General features: G+C 37.0%; 1 protein-coding gene across 8 annotated transcripts in view; it reads right to left on the bottom strand.

The window, feature by feature from the left end:
- elp4 (elongator acetyltransferase complex subunit 4) overlaps positions 1-13,100 on the bottom strand; it is a 261,465-nt gene that overhangs the window by 205,523 nt on the left and 42,842 nt on the right. For all 8 annotated transcript variants that reach the window (XM_069902855.1, XM_069902827.1, XM_069902809.1 and 5 more), the window contains one exon: positions 10,120-10,262. In XM_069902855.1, the coding sequence (XP_069758956.1) occupies positions 10,120-10,262 (143 nt within the window). The remainder of the gene's footprint in view (positions 1-10,119; positions 10,263-13,100) is intronic.

Genomic DNA, 13,100 nt, shown 5'->3' on the forward strand with positions numbered 1-13,100 from the left:
AAAGTCCTGCTCCATTCTTAGCTTAATCACAAAATCGTGAAAACTAATTGTCTTGTTATCCAAGTCACTGGGAAGCTTCTGTAATATCTTGGTTCTCTGTCATGTGGCCAAGGAGGGCCTCTTCATAAACCTCTGACACCAACCTTTGACACCTTGAATGTGCCACTCACTCCCTATTTGCAATCTTTCTGCAGTTTCCAAGCTTGAAGCTGCATATGGAAACAGGTGACAATGTAGCCATCCTTTCTCCGCCTTTCTACCCAGTCAACCAGTGCCTTCTCCAGATCTGGATACAGAGCCTGCTTTCCCCTACAAGCACGTTTGGTCATGGGCAACTCAGCTATCTCTGGTTTACGCTTCCTCCAAAGCCTGACGTTACTCTTAGCAACGCCGAATTCTCTGGAGGCTGCACAGTTGTTATTGCTTTCTGCATACTTGATCACTTTTAGTTTAAATGATGCATCATAAGCACTGCATTTTCTCTTCATTCCTGGAGAAAACATTATGGATAGAAATTAGAACAACAGCAAAATACGCACATCTAGAATAACTATTATTTTCCCGTTTAATGTTCATTTATATAAGCGAGTAATTGGTGTCTTTTTAAAAAAAATCTTGGTTTCATGCGACCATGTACCACCAATGTAAACAAAATCACGTGGTAAATCAGACAATGTAGGCGGCTGCCGATAATCTTACTTATCGTTAAACCCGAATTTAAATTTTTTTTTATTCCCGTGTATAATGTGACCCCTCCCCCTACTTTGAGCTCAAATTTCAGTGCAAAATTTTTCGCATTATACTTGAATATTTACGGTAATTCACTTCTCAGATACAAACACTATATCAGCTCACTGGTAACTTCCTTCCCTCCAACACCCCCCCACCCCCCCCCCCAAACTTTGAAAATTAAACAACTAAAACAATTAAAGTGACAAACAGAAAAATGGTGAAAAGAAAATTCAATGTCCCACCACCAGTCCAATCTACTTCCACTCTTTGAGGTGCTTCAACGTTGTTGTCTACATGAATTTTGTTAGCTTTTTAGAACTGTGGGCTGTTGTTACTCCAAAGTGCTCTAGATAAGGTTGCCATATTTTGGCACAAGTATTGTATTTATTTCCTAAATTATATGGGCATGCAGTTTGCATATCTGTGGACCATCAAGTAATGAGCAGGGGAAGTCGGAGTTACAGGTGATCGCAATGCATTTTTTTGCTACTGACAGGGCAATATCTACAAATTTAATTTGGAATTTAGTTAATGATCTGACCACTTCCTCTTAAGTTTCCCAATAAATACAGCTCCAGATCCAATGGGAAGTCTGTTCCTGTAATCTTAGTTAATATATTAGATAATTCCATCCAAAAGGGTCTCACCTTCGCGCAGGTCCGTGTGGAGTGTATAAGGGTACCAATTTCTAACCCACACCTAAAGTACATTTCTGATATCTTTGATTTACCTTTATGTAATTTTTGTGGTGTGAGATACAATTGGTGTAAGAAATTATATTGTACCAATCTTAGTCTGGCATTGATCACTGATGTTACACTTTCCCTACATAAATGTTCATTGATCATCATTCCCAAGTCCAACTCTCACCTCTCCCTCAATCTTAGCAGGCCCGGTTTGGGCTCTCACTTTGAAGTAGAAAGTACATTCTGGATATAAATTTGGAAGCACCTCTCAATCGAAGTAGCCTTTCCACCTCATTCCCTTCAGGTGGGGTCAGAAGGATCTTAACTGTAGAAAGTAGTGCAAGGTTCCATTAGGTAAATCATATTTATCCTTAAGTTGTTTGAAGGACATGAGCTGTCTATTCTCACAGCAGTCCTCAATAGTTTGGATCCTCTTTCGGTGCCAAATATCCAGAACTTTGTTACCTAAATTCATAGGCATCAGTTCATTATGTACTAAAGGTGCTTTTGGTGATATTACAATCTCTTTACCCTGTTACGAGCCCAGAGGACCCATAAACCCAGCAGCAATAGATATTCATCATGAAAAATGGTCACTCAAACAAAAGTTTCTTTTAATTATCTTGCAACATGAAAACAGAATGAAACTTTAACTTATCTCTATTGACTTACTTAACCTAACCTATCCCCCTTCTAATTCTAAGCATACGTGCATGTAATGTGTGTGTAAGTTCAGAAAAGTTATTTGGTTCACAGTCCAATCTCACTTCTCATTCTTCCAAGTTCACTGGTTGCAGGCAATTCTTATATTGTGCACAGAATTTAACATTTATAAAGTTCACCAGGCTTTGGTACTTGAAAGGTAAATGGTTACCGCTCAGGAAGGTTCTTGTTGGTTTTCAGAGATATTTGTTGTTCCAGGACATCCACAACTGATGTACTTTCTCAGTCACCTCAGTGTCTTGCTGTTGAAACTTGCCCCTTCAGGGTTCTCCAGATGATAACCTCTTTCTTTCAGGTCACCACAGAGTTCCTTTCTGTTTCTCTTATTCCAAGTGAAACATTAGACAGCCAGTCTTCTCCTCTTGCATGAACCACAAGGGCTTTGACCAGGCCGTCTTCCAAACAGGCTTGCCAGCTTGCCCTGTTCCAGTCCCAGTTACTTCTGTCAAGTAATCTCTGTCTGAGAGAAAGCCTGTTTTACTCTCTCTACTTGCAAAACCATATCCCTCAAGTTCTCCACCAGACAGCAGCGGTGCCGACAAGCTCTTTCAATCTGTTGCCTTTAGCAAACAATCCATTAGTGATGTCTCTTGAGCATTCTTCAAAGCTCTTGCAAAAGCTGTTGAGGCCCCGATATGTCTAGCTTTAGCAGAGCTCCAGTATTTCAAACTTGATCTGTTTTAAAGTGTTTGTATGTGACCTACTCTAACAAACCTTTTCAAATTTATCTCCCAAAAACATATCAACCTAATCATTAATTCCTTCCGGATTTTTACCAGATGTTTTATGATGGTGTTATCCATTCTTTTATTTATTAATTTGGTATTTGTTTGGTAAATGAAATCTTTTGCCAGCCCCTCCCGCATGCTATGAAATCCTATGTTAATCCATTTTGGAGGTTCACCTTCTTCAAATAAAGATGCGAGAAACCTCGAATGTGTTGCTAAGTAATATTTCCTAAATTCAGGAAATTGTGCCCCCCCCCAAATTTATAATCCCATGACAATTTTTCCACGGCGATGCCTGAGACTGCCATTTCACAGAAAAGTTCTTCTACTGCCATTTAAAATTAAAATTTTTTTCGTAGTAGATAATTAGGAATGGATTGAAATAAATACTGTAATCTTTGCAACACCTGCATTTTGATACAGTTTACTCTGCCCATAGGCTTCTCCATCTGTTTAAATAGTCTTTGATTTTTTCAAGGATAGGGGTATAGTTGGGCTTGTATGAATTTCTAAAATCTCTATCCGTTGTTATTCTTAGGTATTTAAAATTACCTGATTGCCACTTGAAATGGCTCCCATTTATATCTTTCATAGTTCAAATCATTCAGGGGCATAATCCTAAATTTGGAAAAATGTAGGATTGCACATTATCTGTGAATAGATTTATTTTATGTTCAGCTTGCCCACCTTGAATCCCTTTATGTGTGGGTCCTTGTTAATATATTCTGCTAATAATTCAATAGCTAAAACCAACAGCCTTGGAGACAGAGGACAACCCTGTCTGCTAGACCTACTTAAGGGGAATGTCAATGAAATTTGGTCATTTGTTATATTCTAGACCACAAGCAAAGATTATAATGTTTTTACCCAATTAATGTTTGTCCCAGTCCAAATTTTTCTATTACTTTAAATAGATATGGCCATTCCAATTTATTGAAGACCTTTTCTGCATCCAGAGATACTGCTACACTGGGATCTTCTCTGGATTGTGCCAGATGTATTATATTCAATAATCTTCCCAAGTTGTCAGCAGAATGTCTCTTTTTAATAAAGCCTGCTTTGTCCAGATTTATTAATTTTGGGAGATATTGGCCAAATCTCTCAGCGAGTGCTATTGCTATTAGCTTGTAATCTGTATTTAATAGCGAGATGGGTCTGTAAGATGCAGATTTTAATGGATCTTTATTCTTCTTAGGTTACATTTGCCATGCCCATCTGTATGACAGAATGCTGCACTATTTCATCATTTAAATAATAATCAGATCTAATATTTCTTCTTCCAAAGTGGATGATTTTTACATTTACATTCAGTGTACTCCACTAAACAGACCCTTGCTCACTCACTCAACCTATCTACATCTCTGCACAATTTGCTTTTTATTTTTAAACAATCTATCAAAAACTGGCCTTTCTGCTTTTACATAATTAAAAACTTTTATCTTATTTATATTGTGTGCCAGTTTACTTTCATAATCTTGCTTGCTTAGTGGTTCTTTGTGTTTTTTTATAGTTTTCCCAAACTTTCAGATTCCCACTGCTCTTGGCAACTTTGTATGCATGAACTTTTAATTTGACGCCTTCCTTTATTTCCTTAGAAATCTAGTGCTGGCTCCCTCTACCCTTACAGTCCTTGTTTTTAACTGGAATATACTGTTTTTGAGCAGGGTGAAAAATCTTTTTGGAAGTATGCCACTGTGCCTCAAATTCCCCACCATATACAGTAGTCTGCACTTCAGTCTATGCCATTCATTTTCTCCCTCATCCCATCGTGATCTCCCTTATCAAACCACTCATATCAAAAGAAGTCAAGAAAATCTGAGGCCAAGACCTCCAAATTTCTACTCTTCTCAAAGCTCCACAAGTAACAAAAAGAGAGCAAGTTTCTTTTCCTTCTTGGACATCTTTTAAGCACCTTTTTGTCACTCTACTCAAAATTGCAATCAGCTTCTCCACTGTTAGATCAGTAATATCCTCTTCTCTTAAGACAGATGCAATATGCTTGTTTCCCTTGACAATGTGTGTTGATAAAAGATTCTTAATCTTCCTTTTATGGTCATCTCATAGACTGTTCTTCTGAAATCTCTTTATATTTCTTTTACCTCATCAATCTTACACTGTGAAATATCATAAGACATGCTTAAGAACATTTAATTCAAAAACCACTAAGTGAATCTCCCTCACCCCTAAAAACAATTTGTTCATATTTTAATCAGCAGTGAAGTCTTTTGAAGAAATTGTCAAGAACATTAAACATTAATAGTTAGAAGATATATCTGCTCTTAACATATTGTAAAAAGTGAAACATCTCCACTTTAAATAATTATCACCTTCTTTATTAGTTTGCCACCCCACATTTCCACTGAGAATTTTAAGTGTTAATATATGGGACCAAATGTGTTAATGGAGATTAGCAGAATTCATTTCTAACATATGCAAGTTTTGCAATGAACAGATGATTTTCTATATGTTCACCACCACATGGAATTTAAAAAATTATTTGTTCAGCAAAAGCACAACGATGAACTTCGAAGTATTACAGAAATTCTGCTAATTTAGTACAAGGATTAATTGTGAAAGGAATAAATAGTTTCTTTTTGATCCCCCCAAAAAATAGCATGACACCAATATTTTGGTTAAGTTCCACAAAGGTCATTTACAAGGGCAGTTTTGACCAAATTCACAACATCAATCCACAGAAAAGAAAGATTTATATTTGAAATGCAATTTCTGTGATAGTGACGGATTTTCAATATTTGTTTCAAGCTTCTGATATTCACTGCTTTCTCATTACCTCAGAAAAACAATCCAGTTACTATGAAATTATTTTTGTATCCTGGCCAGCAGTACTAACAAGATTGCTGTTAATTCCTGTTCTGTGGAATGGTACCAACGGTAAGTTGATGGAGAACATCAACTGTTCATTTCTATTTGTGGTGAATGGTAGAGCACAGGACACAGAGTTAAAAGAACAATGCTGTACACTCATTCTTGAAATATTTCTTGAACGAGCAACAGTTGGTATCAAAGCAGATGAACATGAAGGTACCGTACATTAATCACATGCACATCAACTCTCGTTTCTTCAGATTGGATACACTCCACAATGTAAGTGAAACAAGTGAAATTTCCATTACTTAAAAACTATTATTTGAAACATATTTGCTCGAGCTAATTAGAGGAACCTTAGAAAATTAGAGAATATGCATTGTTTCTGAAAGAAAATTGATGTCTTTCACATAAATATGTGAAAATTTCTTGTGGGAAGAAAAGCTCAATACAAACCTGCACACAATAATTGATCCTTTAACTATTAATTACCACTACTCCTGATCTAGAGAGCTAACAATTTTCGCGCATTATTTCCCAAATGGGGTTCAGACTCCATAGCCTCCTGATCAAAAACAGCATCCATTTTCACTGTCATTTTTTGCTCTCCACTCTCTTTCACCCATCCTAATTTGTCAATATTCTTCTGAAATACCTAAGAATGCCTTTTCTCTTGTCTAGCCTTCATTATTTATCTACATATTTGGCTGGTACCTTACTTTTCACCACTCTGGAAACTTCAGCTCTTAAAAATTCTGCAGCAATATTTTGCTCACACAAAACATTTGGTGTGCTTATCGATACTGATTCATGACCCTCTTAAATTTTCTATTTTCTTAAGTTATTTCAGGGCCTGGCTCATCCTTTTTCTCCAGCCTCCCAAAACTTCTAAATCCTCCTTCACCTCTGACTGTCATTAATATGTTAGACTGATTAGAAGCCTGGGCTTCATGCCCTGGACTTCCTCCCTAGAGTTCTTCCTAGTTTCTTTAACCACTTGAGTCTTTTTGGGAACTCTTCCAAAAATTTATTTTTTGAAAACCTGTTTTGATCATGCCTCTTTGAAGCATTTTGGGACACGTTTCACCATATAAACACGTTGCTGTGGAATTCCGAACCAATAGTCAACTCTCAATTAATCTCCATGTTACAAACTTAAATTTAACAAACTTTAAATTTTGACATGCAGCACTGTAACAGGCCATTTCAGCCCACGAGCTCGTGCTGCCCAGAAACACCCAATTGTACATTTTGAAGGGTGGGAAGAAACGAGCACCCAAAGGAAACCCACATGAACATGGGGAGAACATACAAACTCCTTACAGACAGTGCCAGATTTAAACCACAGTCACTGATGATGCAAGAGTGTTGCCTAACCACTACACTAAAAAAACTCAAAAGGTTGATGCCATTTCATAGCAGTCCACTAATTCATTGGGAAGGACTAATTGAGATATATTATTAAATTATGTCATCAGCGCTGCCAAACAATTGCATTAAATAGCATGCAGGATTACTTAAAAATTAGGTTAATTTAACTGCTGAATAATACAACATATTAAAGAACAGCATTATCATCAATGGTAGTGTTGTGATATCATTTACAAAGTAAAACTACCTGATAATCTTTTGAAGACAACTCAAGGCAAATAAGGTACGATACCATTTATTAATTGCTTTTTTTGTGAAACTGCAATAGTATGAAGTTTAAAGAAGAGAAACTCCAGATGCTGAAAACTGGAGAAACACAAAATACTGGAGGAATTCAAAACATCAACCATCTTTTGTCATCTGTGAAATTCCTAATCAAAGGTTTTGGCCTGAAATGCCAACTATCTTTCCTTCCACAGATGATGCCTGACCTGTTGAGTTGCTCCAGAATTTTGTGTGTGTCAAAGTATTAAGTTTTCCCTTTGGAAATTATGCAAGATGAGCTATGGCTTAAGGACTATACCTACATGGGCTCTGTACCCAGTTTGTATTGCACATTCATCTTAAAATGAATGTAATTGACTAGAGATATATTAAAAAAAAATAGATGCAGAATAAAACTAAGCATCTTATGCTAACTAAGTTGAAGGTACCAAATAGATACAGGTTATTGTTGCATTATTTTCAAAAACTGCTGGCACAGTGCCAATGATGTTCAATTGGCAGTATACCTTGAAGATACTGGTTTGAATTGCATTATTTTAATCCTAATCTCAGTTTGGAGTGTGTATAATGATATTAGTAACAAAATAAATTGAGTACCTTTCAAATACAGGTAGAATGAATGAATGTCTTTTTTGTAAAATGTGCTGTGTTAGGCAGCTCCTGGCAGTCAGCCAATTTGCTGCAGAAATCAGGCTTGTATTGATTTAATCTTAAAGGTTCTCAATAAATGGAAGTGATAAATGAAGAGGCACGTTGCAGTCGTTATTAGATGAAACGCAGATCAAAAGCAAATTAAGAACAGTGAATGAGCGTTATGAAGCAATGTTGATCAAGGTGCAGTGTGAAAGGGACTGGTGAGAAAATGTAGTTGAAATACAGTTGTTCTATTCCATTTACACTCATGATAGCATAACTATGCTTGGCTCCAAAGCAATCTTTAAATTTGCTGATGACAACACTGTTGTTGGACTAATAATGGGAAATGATGAGTCAGAATAGAGGATGAAAATTGAGAATCTGGTTCAATGGTCTCACTGTCAACAAGACCAAGGAGTTTATTTTGGATTTAAGAGAGGAGAGGGCATTGACCTACATGCCTATCCACATCAATGGACAGAGGTGGATAGGGATAGTACCTTCCATTTCCTTGAAATCGACATATTGTAAGGCCCACTGAGGCAACTGTGAAGAAGGCTCACTAATGCCTTTACTTTCTTTGGCATGAGATCGAAAAATCTATCTAAACTTCCACAGGGGTACGGTTGAAAGTAAAGAGACTGGTTACATCACTGCCTGGCTTGGTACTTCAAGTGTCCAGGTTCTGCAGGAGACTGGAGAAGGCAGTCCATCATGGGCTCTGACCTGTCATCCATTGCAGGCATCTCTGTGAGGCACTGCCTTGAGAAGACAGGCAACATCATAAATGACCCTCATCATCTTGGCTAGGCACCTAACCACTGCTACCTTCAGGAAGAAGGTACAGAAATCCAGCACCTTTAGGTTCAAGAACATTTTTTTCTTAACAGTTACAGGGCTTTTGAATCTCCCGTTACTACACTAATCATAAACGACTCTAGCACCTCAGAAAAACTTGTCTTCTCTATTGTAACACTATTGTAACTCTCTTGCACTACTGTAACTGAACATTTATTATCTTTTATGTTTATTATCACTTTTGGTACAGTAACTTTTTTTATAAAGCTGTTATAAGAATTTCAGTGCATATGTACATTGCATTTGCATGTTTGACAATAAACTTAATTTCAATTTATTAACATAATTGTTATCTGCTGTATGCTTGCTCCTCCCCTCAAAACCCTATTACATCCTTCAAGATCTAATGAATTGAGAGTTGGTTAATCACAATAAGTTACAAATAAAAGAAACTCAAATTGTTATTGTCAAACAGTTGCAGATGTAACCTCAGTGTACAGGAAATAAAAAGAATAGTCAGACCCTGCAAGGATCTTCTGAAGATCTCAGCTTCACCACACCAGAATTCTTCTTCAACTAACACCCCATTAACACTTGAAATTGGATATCATCAAATCAATTTTGCTCGCTTTTATGACCATCAGCAATTACATCCGACATTTTTATTAAGCAACTTGGTGATCAGCGTAATCAGGTTACTTATTCATCCAGTCAAGCGTGGAACTGAAACAATTGTTAAGATGGCAAAAGAGAGAGACAGCACAGATTATTCATTACAAAGTAAAATTTCTCGTTAGAATTGCCACCGAATCCTTTTGAAAACAAATAAATTATAATTTACCGGATATTAAAAAAATAGCATCTGCATTGTGACAGGCAACTTTAAAACAAACTTCATTGGTTCTATAAACTCTATCAAAGCTGCAAGCAGAAAATGAGGAAAGAAATATGAACAATCTAATCTATATTCCATGAATGATTTATATGAAGTCTGAATTTTGCACAATTAAAATTGAAAAACTTAAAAAAAAAATACCAGGATTTCATTAATTTGTTTTTACCTAATTGTGTTAAAGCAATGGTTCTCAACCTTTCCCCTCCCCCCCCCAACACCCACTCACATCCCACCTTAAGAAATCCCTTACTAACCTGCGCCATGGAGGCTCTGTGGCTAGTAAGGGACTACTTATGGAGGGATGTGAGAGGCAAAAAAAGGTTGAGAACCATGGTGTTAAAGCATTAACAGGATGATGAAGAAATATAAATTTAGAGATTTGGATTCTGGGCAACACAAAATCCATGATCCTCATTGGAGTGAATGTTGAGGCACTTACCTACAATCAGCAGATGCTAAATCCACTGGAACTTCATCAGGTAGGAAGAAGCTGTGGCAGTTGACTGAGTGCTGAAGTTCAAAACTCATGGTTTTAGAAATATCATAATAATGACCAAATCTGGAGGAGGATGTCAAGGTTGTCTGTCAAGTAAAGTGTATCATGTTAAAAGTTACATGGAAAGCATTCAAAATGCAATTACCCGAATTTAAGAAAATATCATGATGAAATATTTTGAAGTAAAATTTTAGCTAACCCTGGACTAAATACCATAATAATGTTAAATAAGTTTCACAATATTAGAATCACATAAATCAAATCAACTTAACATTATCTACAATAATCTATAACATTGTTAATGGTTTCATTAAAGATTTCTTAAATGTCTGGACGATACTAGAAATGGTGAAGTTCTGGACAGAATTAGTTCAAGTGTTTCACCTACCATGGCTTAATCTGCAAACTGTTGCTTGAACTGAGGAATGTCATGCACAGCTGCCAATCATATTAGGTGTAATTTTAGAAGGTGCCACTATTAAATTAATCACTTTTGCTCATTTAGGTGAATCAAAAATATTCTGTAACACTATTTCAGTGAGTTCTCATAATTAGGACTACGAATAGTCATTCTTCACCTAACACAACTAAACATCTCCTCATTTGTAAGGAAGGCACAACAGCAACGGCACTTCCTGAGAAGACTGAAGAGGGCAAGGTTACCGGGCACCATTAGGTCAAACTTCTACAGAAGCTCTATCGAGAGCATCCTGACTGGCTGCATCACAGTGTGGTACGGTTGCTGCAGAGAAATGGATCAGAGGTCAATCCACAAGACCATAAGACTGGCAGAGGGGATCACTGGAGTCTCCCTTCCCCCTATTAACGTGATCTACTGAGATCATTGTCTGAAGGGGGCAAGCAAAATCAATGAGTATCCCTTTCACCCTGTACACAGCACCTTTCAGCTGCTCCTGTCGGGAACGAGATACAGGAGTATCAGAACCAGCATCACCAGGCTGAGGAACAGCTTCTTCCCATGAGCAGTGAGAAGGCTAAATACCCAAAGGAACTGCTCACACTAACTACTTTAGACTCTCATATTGATGAAACAATATTTATTTATTTGTATATATGAATACTCGGTCTGTCGCGTGTGTTACGTCTGGTTGTGTGTCTGCGTGTTTAGCACTGAGGAACAGAGTACACTGTTTTATTGGGATGTATTTGTGTAATCAGATTACAATAAACTTGACTGATCATCTGGTCTGCTGATAATCGCACCTTTTATTGCATAAATCTTCCAATACCTTTCCAACAGTGTTTCATGGTTATATGACAAAAAGAACTTCATTGGCTGCAAAGCACTTTTTGAAATGTCATAAAGTTGTGGAATGAGGAATGTAAACATAGGGGCATCCTTGTATTCAAGTCAACCATTGGCAAAAGTGTGTACAAGATGTGAAATTCAGTCCTGTAGATGAATGAATGACTGGACTCATCAACTTGTTTTATACATGTACCCATGCACAATTAGCTCATGAGCATCAAGAGACTTTCTTGGCACATCTGGCACAAATCTTTTAAAAAATTTACACAAAATTGTACATTAGGGGTCTTGGAATATTTTACATCAATGGATACACATTGCTTCACAATTAAATTTAAATTTAAAATTTTAATTTATAAATTTAGACAAACAGCACTGTAATAGGATTTTTCGGCCCACGAGTCTGTGCCACCCAATTGGCAAACAACCCCTGGTATGTTTTGGAGGGTGGGAGGAAACCGGAGTCCATGGGGGAAAAAAACATGCAGACACAGCATGCGATTCAAACCCCGGTCCCGAATGCTGGCGCTCTAACAGAGTTGTGCTAACTACACTGCCCAAGTCTTAAAAAATAGTAATATGCAGGATAAGTAAATAATGTACAGATTAACCATTTTAACAATAATTTTACAATAGATTATGAAGTTCTGAATGGTGTTATCCATTGAATTCATACTTGGTTTGATTACCACTGCAGTATAAATACAGAACATGATCAAAGCTTTTTACGAAGAAATGTCTAGAAAAGTGAACTTTTTGACTTATTATAGCTTAGTAACAATTTATATTGGTTTTGTCCTTTAGGATGTATAGGCTAGCCTTTATCTGGATTACCCATCAAAATGTTTTTAATGCATTCTCTGCTAGAGCTCATCTTTTCATTGTGTACATCCTAGTCTCCTCAACATTTTAGCAAGGCCCTGACTAAATGAACTTTGATCTGATGTCTTCATTCAGGAAAGCACCAGGTAGTCTATTTCAGATGCAAATCCTTACTGAGGCCCCAGTAGAGTTTACTAAGACCGCAAAGAGAAGAAATGAAATTTCTAGGACTCAGAGGATCCCAGGGCACACTGGTGTCCTTAATCCACAACACTAGATGGATTAAGGTGGGGGGGGATAACAATTTTTAAAAAAATTCACAAGAAAGAGTACAGCTTCCACAAGCTGGTTGGGGACAGAACTTACTATAATAAAACAGGATGTAATAAAAGCATGTTCTGTATTGGTGAATTGTGAATAGGCCTTGCTTTACAAATTCCCAGGCCCTGTGGGAAACTTGCTAAGGCTTACCTGAAATAACAAACTGCGTGCAATCTGGCTTAGTTGAATGGCTAGGGCAGAGCTTTTCTTTACTCAGAAGTTACAAAGTTGGTAAATTTATTATTAAAGGCAATGCAACTTGTGCCTATTCCCTTCTGCTTAAACATCGAATGTCTGGATGAGAGGAAAAAGCAGAAGCTGTCAGATAGCAGACTGCTGGCTTTCAGTCTACTGTCGGCTGCTAAATGTTTCTAATTGCAACACTAATGTGTTAGAAATCTCAGATTCAAGATGAACCTAGGCAGAAAATTGATTTCATGCTGTGACAGCTTATATATTGCCCCAAGTACACAAACATGTCATTGAGAAGCTTTTGCATCCCACAATTTTG

The sequence above is a fragment of the Narcine bancroftii genome, chromosome 1 (genome assembly GCF_036971445.1).
Source record: "Narcine bancroftii isolate sNarBan1 chromosome 1, sNarBan1.hap1, whole genome shotgun sequence".
In the NCBI taxonomy this organism is placed as follows: Eukaryota; Metazoa; Chordata; class Chondrichthyes; order Torpediniformes; family Narcinidae; genus Narcine; species Narcine bancroftii.